General features: G+C 43.9%; 1 protein-coding gene across 1 annotated transcript; it reads left to right on the top strand.

Annotated features, from left to right (window-relative positions):
- The first annotated feature begins 242 nt into the window (after positions 1-242).
- On the top strand, positions 243-6,883 carry hspd1 (heat shock 60 protein 1). The gene is made up of 11 exons (XM_063499023.1): positions 243-351; positions 2,134-2,309; positions 2,856-3,191; positions 3,271-3,366; positions 3,478-3,571; positions 4,442-4,610; positions 4,744-4,843; positions 4,930-5,175; positions 5,254-5,428; positions 5,521-5,699; positions 5,817-6,883. Exons 2-11 carry the CDS (start codon positions 2,136-2,138, stop codon positions 5,973-5,975), a joined length of 1,728 nt encoding a protein of 575 aa, XP_063355093.1. The 5' UTR covers positions 243-351; positions 2,134-2,135; the 3' UTR covers positions 5,976-6,883.
- Positions 6,884-11,295: the final 4,412 nt, after the last annotated feature.

Here is an 11,295-nt window from a genome sequence, read left to right as displayed (position 1 = left end):
TGGCACGCCAGAAAATTCTGGAACCGTCTGCCCAGGAACGAGCATTAATTTATAATTCTACATATTTCTATCCTAATTAACCTATTTTACACACTGTTTTGACTTTATTTTATCTAAAACTATAATTCAAGTAATAGTGTGCCCGCACGTTATTATGAATTTGAAAAGAAGAGCACTTTTATTAGGAAGTTATGGTTTATACACAGTCTGGGCGGGCCGGTACATAACCCGGATGTGTTAGGCCATGTGCAGTTCTGTCTCCGTTACTCCGCACGACTGTTCTCTCCTCCAGTCCTTATATCATTCCGTCTTGCGGACCGGCTAGCAGCAAGCCTTTACCTCAACTCACAGGTAAGTGTGGACACTGCTGCAAGTGTCTGAAGCTGCTCAGTTTACGTTACAGCCCGTATACTCGCGAATAGCGCTAGCTTTTATGTAGAGTACATTCTGCGCATGCTGCTCAGGAGGCTCGAGTTTGATGGCTCCGCGCTAACAGATTTCTTCCCCTTCTAACTGCAAGGACATGCGAGTAAAGGTGTGACTACAGACTTTAACCGACAGGCTAGCTGTCTCTGTGCTCTCCTTGTAAGTGTATTGTCTCGACTGTTAAATGTGCTTTGCTCGTGTGGAGTAAGAGGAAGAGAGCGAGTGATTAAAAGCAGTTAAAACCCCGCAGTGAGACCGTGTATGAGCTGAGCAGGGATGGAGAAAGCACTTCCACACGTGCTTTCAGAAATTTGACCTTGTGACGCACGACCTGAAGAGCGCACGCGTGGGGTGGACGTTTCTTAATCCAGTCACGGTTAATGCACATAGAATTAACAGTCAAGAGACTGAAGCATTTAGAACATTTGAGTCTTTTAGTCAATTATCACATATTTTGAAGTAGTTACACTTAATTGATTTTTTTTATATTCATCTGCACTGAATTTACTATGGTTATTGGTCGCTCAGTAGCTTAAATACAGCTTAACCTCAAGTAATTACAACAAGAATGGGGATAAAGTCACGGGGATGGCGTTGTACACGACTTTTAAAAACATGGATAATCTGGGGTTACAATCCTGTGGTCCTTAGACCTTAATAACAATCCATGGTTGTAAACCCCATTTAAAAATCGCCGATAACCGACAAGGGGCTCTTGAATACTACTGCTGCACAATTTAAACTCGTAATAGCTTGTTGTTCTTGCAGTACTGAACAATTTACAATTTCTACTTTTTGATAATTGATATGTTACTCAATAATTAAAAGATGGTCATTATTCGCTAAGCAGGTGTGATGTGGCTGACTGAAGTCACTGACAGGTTTTCCTAACTGGTTTTAACAGGTTGGCTCTGGGGCTACCTTATCATTTTTACTAACCCCTTAATGAATGTTAAAGAATGTTCCAGGATTTTTTTATTTTTTTTTGGTTTGTTCGTTTGTTACTTTGTACCTTAACCTCCTAGGACATGGCGTCCACATATGTGGACATCACATTTTGGGTTCTTTAGACCAAAATACTTGGATAATTTTGCTCTACAAGGGCCTGATGTCTATTTACGAGGACATTACACTGCTACTGTTCTATCAAAAATTTAATCGAATATCCTCATATGTGGCTGTCATTTTTCTTAGAAACAAAAATCAGGTAAAAAAAAAAAAAAAAATCTGGTAATTCTTTGTTTTTACATTCATCGGGCCCCAATATGTCCAAATATCAAGGAGAAATTAAAAATGCATGCCGTGGAAGAGTTCGGGTCTTAGGAGGTTAATGAAATATCTTCCAGTTTCAACCACTTAATTGACACATTTTCAGATATTCTGGCTGTCAGATTGTGTTGTTCAACTATTAATAACAACACACCTCTGCACCTCTCTTTACTTTTAATATGTAGGTAGGCAGGCCAAAACCAGTATTGGTAACACTTAAAACCATTAAACTTGCAGATTAATGATAAGTCCAGGGGACTCTGCCCCCTTGTTGTTTAGTACAACTGGATATGTTCCTTTATTCATTCATTCACAAGTCTCATGTCATGCCGTCTGCGGCCACTAGAGGTGTACTTATTGCATATGCGAAGAAATGTAATTAAACTTTGGGATACTTGGAGTCATCATTATGGCCTAACCTGTGTTTTCCTCCCACAGACATGTTTCGTTTAGCCACAGTCATGAGGCAGGTGAGGCCTGTGAGCCGGGCGCTGGCTCCCCACCTCACACGAGCCTACGCCAAGGATGTGAAGTTTGGGGCTGACGCTCGTGCCCTCATGCTGCAGGGAGTGGACCTGCTGGCTGATGCCGTGGCTGTCACCATGGGCCCAAAGGTAACGCCCCCTTTGGTTTTTTGGGGGGGTTTTTTTTGTTTTGTTTTTCTTGAATATTAGAACAGTTTTCTAGGAGACTGTACAGAAAGATCCTTAATATCTTACACTGAGTGTTGGTGTAGGCTTTCAGCTCCTGGTCTTGCGTTAAGCCAACTTTATTGATTGGTTGGCACTAATAAATACAGATATTTGAACAACAGGTGGGCCGAACTGGGGCTCTTACAGCTAGATATTTGTACACTTTGACTTGATGTCACAAAGGGGTACCCTGCCCTCCACAGGCAGAGAATGGAAATCACTGAATTTCTTGCCAATAGCAGGTTTAATTTCAGCAAAGAATTGAGACGTATTTGGACTAATAAAGCAGATATGCTAGCATAAGTGTTTAGTGTTTAGCATAATGATTAATGCATTTTGTTTAATGCCTCTTGCAATGCAACAAATGGCATAGACTTAAGAAAATACTGGAGATGAAAGAGTGATTATTTGTCTTTGTGAAACATATGTGCAGAACTTTTCATCTCACAACTTTCTGGCTCGTTTCAGGGTCGCACTGTCATCATCGAGCAGAGCTGGGGCAGTCCAAAGGTCACCAAGGATGGCGTGACGGTGGCAAAGAGCATTGATCTGAAGGACAAGTACAAGAACATTGGTGCCAAGCTGGTGCAGGATGTGGCCAACAACACCAACGAGGAGGCCGGCGACGGCACGACCACCGCCACTGTACTGGCTCGCGCCATCGCCAAGGAAGGTTTCGATAACATCAGCAAAGGTGCGAACCCCGTGGAGATTCGCCGAGGTGTCATGATGGCTGTAGAAACCATCATCAACGAGCTGAAGAACCTTTCAAAGCCCGTCACAACCCCCGAGGAGATCGCACAGGTATGGTAATGTTTCTGCTGTCTCCATGAGGCCTCAGGCATTTGGGATTTGAGCTTTAATTATGAGTCTGCTCTTTCAGGTTGCTACAATCTCAGCCAATGGAGATGTGGAGATTGGCAACATCATTTCTAATGCCATGAAGAAAGTTGGCCGCAAGGGAGTCATCACCGTCAAGGTTGGTTTCAGAGATTTCCTCCTGCTGGAGAAAAGCTCATTTACTCGTCCAATGAACATTTACTGTCTGATTTTTGAGGACAGCTTGTAAATGTTTGGTTCAATTTGCCAGGATGGGAAGACTCTGCATGATGAGCTGGAGATCATTGAGGGTATGAAGTTTGACCGCGGTTACATCTCACCTTACTTCATCAACACTGCCAAAGGTAAGGCTGCTGAACAGGTTTCAGCTGTGCATTACTACTCACTAAAAGTTTTAACTGATAAACCGGTGCTGTGCACTCATTATAAAATGACCAGTTAGTGTGAAAGGCTTGTAAAAGTCCCACTGTCCTACAGGAGCACAACAAACAAACCATATCTAAACTATTTATCCTCTTTAGTTGTTGCCATTTAACTCTTTGTAGCTGCCTGACTAGAATGTCCAGCATAACATGTTAGTTTCTTAAATTTTTATTTTATAGGTTTTGTCTGAATCAGTGTTAGACACTTTGTAAATGTGTTATTTCATGTAATATTGGTTTGCACCACAAGGTGGTGCAGTGAGCCCAGACAAGGTATTTGTATTCAGTGGTGACTTGGAAAATAGGCAAAGTCCATTGAGGTAATGGGGTTAGGGCTAAGTAAAGCGTCTAAAGTTCAACAGCAGTGTGCTTCCAAAAACATCTCAACACACTGACTTGTTAAGTGCTGCCCCCTGCTGGAGAAAGTGTATGCTTTGCAGAAGGTATTTGGAAAAAGTAACGCATCGATAATCAGGGAAAGGGCGAGCAGCCCAGAAGATCATCTGACAGTGTTTTAAACACAAGTCATTATCTGTGACAGTGTTGAAACGGTTTGCTTTATTGAATTGTTACAGTGTTTTCACTTGCATCCAAATATAATCTTTAGAGACAAATTTGAGGTAAAGAAAAGACAGAAGCATGCTTTCAAACTTGTCTGAGGTTGCAATCGTCCCCGTCTAACATCGATACTGTGTGCTGACTGAATTTAACAGTAAAACATGCAGGTTTTGTAACCATTAAACTGTGAATGGTTTTCATATGCCAAGTCTTGTTTCTTCCTGTTTCTACCAGGCCAGAAGTGCGAGTTCCAGGATGCCTACCTGCTGCTGAGTGAGAAGAAGATCTCCAGTGTCCAGAGCATTGTGCCAGCTCTGGAAATTGCCAACCAGCACCGTAAACCTCTAGTTATCGTGGCAGAGGACGTGGATGGAGAAGCTCTGAGCACCTTGGTTCTCAACAGGTACATTGTTGTTGTGAAGTCGGGGACTGAGATGCATGTTAACTGCTTAAGAAAAAAAAAAAGGAAACTACACTGAGGGAACTTTGAATGTGTAGTAGCTATTTTTTTTTTTTTTTTTTTCATTTCTTTTCAGGCTGAAGGTTGGGCTTCAGGTGGTAGCAGTTAAAGCCCCAGGCTTTGGCGACAACAGGAAGAACCAGTTGAAGGATATGGCCATCACCACCGGGGGGACTGTAGGTTCTCATCAGTCTTAAGTGTGGCAACTCTTTATAAATCTGAACTGCCATCTGATGGTATATCGTTCTTTGTGTATCTGTAGGTGTTTGGGGATGAGGCTCTGGGCCTGGCTCTTGAGGACATCCAGGCTCATGACTTCGGCAAGGTCGGCGAGGTGCAGATCACTAAAGACGACACCCTGCTGCTGAGGGGAGGAGGCAGCTCGGCTGAGATTGAGAAACGGGCGGCAGAGATCGCCGAGCAGCTGGAGAACACCACCAGTGACTACGAGAAGGAGAAGCTCAACGAGAGGCTGGCAAAGCTTTCGGATGGAGTCGCCGTGCTCAAGGTTGGATTCGGCACCATTTGTGGATGAGTGGTTTTTCCTGTGGAGAGGCAAAGCTGTGACACCTTTGCTCTATTTCAGGTGGGAGGAACAAGTGATGTGGAGGTGAATGAGAAGAAGGACCGCGTGACAGACGCTCTGAATGCCACCAGGGCAGCTGTTGAGGAGGGCATTGTTCCTGGAGGAGGTTGTGCCCTGCTGCGCTGCATCCCCGCCCTCGACGCCCTCAAAACTGCCAACTCTGACCAGAAGATCGGTAAGATCGTGCTTTGGCCTCTTCTCGGTACCACCCATACTCCTAGGGTTACATACGTGCTTCGGTTTTAACCAGCGCCTCGATCTAAACAGGTGTGGACATCATCAGACGGGCGCTCCGTATTCCTGCCATGACCATTGCCAAAAACGCAGGCGTGGAGGGTTCACTCGTTGTGGAAAAGATCCTGCAGGGATCCCCTGGGATGGGCTACGATGCCATGCAGGGAGAGTACGTCAATATGGTGGAGAAGGGCATCATCGACCCCACAAAGGTACAGCTCAGCCAATCACATTCACTCGCAAGGTGGATGGTATATAGGTTTTTGTTTTGTTTTTTTCTCATGGCCGATTATGGAGGAGCTTTAACTTTTCATTTCCTCCTCTTACAGGTGGTGAGGACAGCACTGATGGATGCTGCAGGAGTAGCATCTCTGCTCTCCACTGCTGAGGCTGTCGTCACAGAGCTCCCCAAGGAGGAGAAGGAAATGCCAGGGGGCATGGGAGGCATGGGGGGCATGGGCGGTATGGGGGGTGGAATGGGTTTCTGAGCCACTCCTCCTGATCTTTGTGTACAGACTCAATCAGGAGCTTAGTGGAGCTGGAGAACTGCCCCCACTGAGCTCTGCCCACAGTGATGGACGGACTGACGACGAATATGTCAGAGATGCAAATGTTTGATAAATGCTCAAAAGACTTGAGAGCCCACCGAGTCCACCTGCTACACTAGAGTCCTCCTCAAACCTTTTCCATTAGCACTTAACTCCTCGTCAAATGCTCAACAGACTTAAACTAATAACAGTGAAGAAGGAAATTCAGCAGTGTTCATATTTGAGGATGGTTCCAGTTTATTTCTACCTGATGTATTTCCCGTGTGGGTCTTTAGGTCATAAACTTTGTACTCACTACATCTGTTGTAGGGAAATAAGGAGTTAAACTTCTAAACTCCAGAACATCTGGGTCTCCGTCCTCTCGTGTCCCTTCATCGGCTGTCTCCTCTGAGTGAGAGCGGCCTTCTTCACGCCTTTGCTTTCCAGTGACCCAGCTGTACTCAGAAGCACAGCTCTCACCTGCTCATCGGGAGGCTGTGTTTCAGGTTTCATGTTGGGTTCACATGGGATTGCTTTCCATAAATGGAGGGTATGGATTTTGCACAAGTCCAATGTTCTTTGAAAGGTAGACGGCCTGAATTTTTGCCCAGATTTACAGTTTAGTGTGGCAACTCCTTGTTACCCTGAACCTCTACGACACAATCCAAAATGAGTTTGACAATGAGCTACAAAAGGGAAATAAGCAGGGTGGAATAAACTGTAACTATCCTTAAATGGACCACAGAGCCTCAGCATCTGTCCTTCACTCTTGTCTTTTTTTTCTTTCTTTTTTTTAATTATTTGTATGTGTTGTCTGTGATTGACTTGAATTCATCTGTGATTGAATTAAAGCCGTTTTCGTACATACACGGAGCCTTTCTCCATCTTGTCTTGTTACAACTGGACAAAGAGTGCCTAAGTGACCAGAAGTGGAGCGTCGTCAGGAGCCCGTGTAGTCTGAATGTTTACCGAGTCGCGTTTCTGCATCAGAGTGTACAGCTGATTGTATGTGAGGGGCTCGGGATCCTTTGCTACGGAGTAGATGTGAAATCCTCGTTTCCTCCATCGTGGCACAGCACTCACAGAAAGCAACCGGAGAGTGATCTTTGTCTTGCTACTTTATTCCAAACAGCAGTGATGGTTCCACTACTCTTTTGTGTAGATGTTAATTGTGGTTTCTTTTTAATTTTCATTAATAAACTCTTATTCTGATGTGCAGATTCATGTTTGTTTCTGCTATGTAGTCTCCACAAATCAGTTTGCTTCCTTTAGTAAAGCAAGTTGGGGTTAAGTTTGTCTTCTCAACCATAGCTCACCTTCTGTTCAGCCATCCAGGCAGAAGCTGAAGATGTCTTGCTAGTACAACCATGAAAACGATACAGATGAAACTTGTGCATAAACATTAGCAGATGGAGGTTTAAGTACAGATTTCTGCATATACGCAGTTTCTCCAGTCGCTCCCACCTGTTTCCAAACCATTCAGGCCTTATTGTTGCAGAGAGGTTACTGTATCCAGAGTGTTTTGCTACAGTAGTTCCTGTCAAAGTTGGCTTTAATGTTTAACCTCAGTAAACGGCTAATAATCGTCATGCTAACCCTAAGTCAGGAATGGCTCTATAACTTTGGGACCAAAGTGAGCACTCTTTGCCTCTATGAAGATGTTGGGACCATTTAGAAACCCAGTATGTCCCCATCACCAGGCCAGAGGACCTCAGAATACACTACAGGGCTTTTTTTTTTTTTTTTGTCAGTTACTTATGCTTTGGCAAAATGACTCCGACTCACCGATGGTATTATGTACAGCAGGGGTGGGGAACTCCAGGCCTCGAGGGCCGGTGTCCTGCAGGTCTTAGATGTGTCCTTGATCCAATACAGCTGATTTAGATGACTATGACGACCTCAACATGTCTTGAAGTTCTCTAGAGGCCTGGTAATGAACTAATCATTTGATTCAGGTGTGCTGACCCAGGGTGAGATCTAAAACCTGCAGGACACCGGCCCTCGAGGCCTGGAATTGCCCACCCCTGATGCACAGCTAGACTGGAGTTGTGTCACCCACATGTGATTAAAAGGTGTCCTAGTTTATGGCTGAACCATTTATTGTGTTAAAAACTCAGTTCGATTCAAGCTTTTCTTTATATAGCATTTGTATAGCACCAAATCACAACAACAGTTGCCTCAAGGTGCTTTATATTGTAAGGTAAAGACCCTACAATAATACAGAGATATTTCCCAACAATTGGATGACTTCCTGTGAGTAAGCACATGGCAACAGAGGGAAAGAAAAACTCACATTTAACAGGAAGAAACGTCTGTCAGAACCAGGCTCAGGGAGGGACGTCCATCTGCCGTGATGGCTGAGAAGACATAAGTTAGGCTTTGAACAATTGTTATGTTTCAATTTAGCATTTTTTGCCTTTAAAACAAAACTACAAACCTAAAGCTATATTACCATCACTTTATTAAGCGAATGAGATGTTTTATTTTTTTTAGAATCTTATCATAGTACAACACTTTGCAAAAGTCTTGAGTTACCCCTCATTTCAGTGATTTACTCAAGTGTGCAAACATACATGGAAATGCAGTTTCTAAGGCAACACCAATCCTAAAAAGACTGAAAGTCCATCTCGGTATGGCCACCTTTATTTAGGAATAATCCTCTGGGTTTCTTTCAGGGCCTTCCAAAGTTCTGTAGATGCTGTCACACACTATTTCAGTAATGGTCTAAGCGAAGCTCTCAATTTACTGGTCAGTCTACGTCCCTACCCTCACCTGTGGTCATGAGCTGTGGGTAGTGACTGAAAGAACGAGATGGTGGATACAAGCAGCAGAAATGGGCTTCCTCCTCTGAGTGGCTGGCCTCTCGCTTAGAGATAGGATGAGAAGATCAGCCATCCGAGAAGGGCTCAGAGTAGAGCCGCTGCTCCTCCACATCGAAAGGAACCAGTTGAAGTGGTTCGGGCATCTGACAAGGATGCCTCCTGGGTGAGTCTGGGCATGTCCCACCAGGAGGAGGCCCCAGGGCAGACCCGGGACATGGGCCTGGGGACACCTTGGTGTTCCCCCAGACAAGCTGGTGGAGGTGGCTGGGGACAGGGAAGTCTGGTCTTGTCTGCTTAGGCTTAGGCTGCTGCCCCCGCGGCCCTGGATGGGTGGATGGATGGAATGGACTGGTAATTATATAGCACCTGTCTGCTAAAGTTGAGCACTCAAAACACTTCCTCCTACAAGTTCACCCAAACGCACACTTACAGACTTATTTATTATTCAGTTAATTTATTATTCATTTATTCAGTATCTAAGGATACTTTGACGTGCAGACTGGAGCAGCCACGGATCAGTTCACCAACCTTCCAGCTGGTAGATGACCTGCTCTATATCCTTCCACTGTATGTTTTGTTTTTTTTTTTTTTTAATCTCATTTCAATGCACTGGCAGTGTGTTCGAGATCATTGCCATGCTGGAAAATTAGGCCATTGCTAATCAGAGGCTTTCCAATTGTTTCATATTTTTTAAATCTACAGGTTGGGTCACATGTTTAGCAACAGTATGCTAACCGGATTCCTCAAAGTGCAATCGTACAGGGACTGAGAGATGCATTTTATTCTGCAAAATGGACATAGAAATGATGTCCCCAGGCTCCAAGAAGAGCTCAAAGAAAAGTATAAGGGAAGAACACTGGAACAGAACTGGTGAATCGATAGAGCCAACCATTAAAGAGGAAATGGCTCAGAGAGGTGATGGATGGACAACATAAAAACCGTCTCTGTAAGAAACTGGTGAAAAAGGAAGAATGGAAGGAGACAGCAAGGGAGGTAACAGAGAAGATCAAACTCCTCAACAACCAAATTCAGGGCCTAACAGCCAGTTTCAGACTGATTCACAGTTTAGCAGATCAACATTGGGGTTTTTTTCTATACAGAAGCTTGTATCCAACACAAAGGAGAAGCAACAAATAGAAACAAGTGCTCAGAAGGAAGCACCGGAAAACAAAGAGGAAGAAAACCAGGAAAAAGACTGACACAAAAAGGAAGCTAAAGAACGAAAGTGAAAGGCAGAAGAAACGGTGGGAAAGTAAGGTGAAGGAAATAGTGAGAGAAAAGAAGGAGAACACAAATAATGACAGAGCAAAAGAAAAGACAGACGAGGGGGAAGAACGAAGAGCCGGGGTTGGCACCAGCAGAGCACTCTTCATCCTAACCCTCATCACCCTCATTCTTACCCTTTACTCCACCATCGTACAGCCCACATCTATCCCTCTTTACCAACATTAATCAGAACTGCTCATGAGTCTGGGTCACATAGTCTACAGAGAATTGGTGATTGAGTACCAGTGAGTGCTGGTACTCAATCACCTGCCTGAGAGCCGACGGTTTGGGGCAAACCAATGTGACAGGTTAGGGGAGTTTCATCAAAGTATTTCTAGTCCAAATGATTAATGAATTATTTCTAGGAAATTGTATGGAAATATTTATTCTTTGTGTAATATGTAGCTATGTCACAGATACTCACCTGGGTCAGACTGTAGCGCATGAAAGGAGCTCCTTTCACTGACATGTGCTTTAATAGGAGTCTTAGTCCAAATAGATGACATGGTGATACAGACGGGGGTCTCTCTCTCTGAATGTCCAACAGGAACATTCAGAGTGAGAGACTTCATTTCTAAAAGCACTACTTGTAGTATTGTATTACTTTTTGTTAAAGTTCCTCCACTACAGTTTATACAGACTCATTAAAAGCCCTCTATCACATTTCATTTCTTAATAACGCTTCTATTATGAAACATCTGCAGGAACTTATTGTGTATTAGCCAAATAGGGTTTTGTTTTGTTTACCAATTATGCAAAGCAGGAAACAAACACCTTTGGGTGTATCTCTCCTCTTACTGGTTACTAAGTCATTATGTAACACAATTAGGGAGACGAAGATGAAGATGAGGCTGTCCATAACCTTGATGTAACATTTGATTATGTACTCAGTTGCAGCCGGTATTGCAAGTAATCTTGTAACGTTGCACAGCCTTCCACTAAAGCTACAACTCTACTGAGTGTGGCTGTGTGGGCATATATGGTGTCCCCAGCACCTATACGTGGCAGAGACCTCAGCGCATCACTGATTAGCTGCTGCCTGTGACAAAGTGGGTGAGCAGTTAGAAATCTTTAATACTCACCACTTGTCTCAAATATTAACTTTTTACACCAAAGCAGTTTATTCTCTACATGTGTTGTTTTGCCCGTGAATCTCTTCGGGTCAGCTTCTGTTGGTTAAATGTGCTTTAGGC

The sequence above is a fragment of the Pelmatolapia mariae genome, linkage group LG16_19 (assembly GCF_036321145.2).
Source record: "Pelmatolapia mariae isolate MD_Pm_ZW linkage group LG16_19, Pm_UMD_F_2, whole genome shotgun sequence".
Lineage (NCBI taxonomy): Eukaryota > Metazoa > Chordata > Actinopteri > Cichliformes > Cichlidae > Pelmatolapia > Pelmatolapia mariae.
The sequence above is the reverse complement of the archived record's forward strand: the minus strand, read 5'-3'. Positions and strand labels throughout refer to the sequence as shown.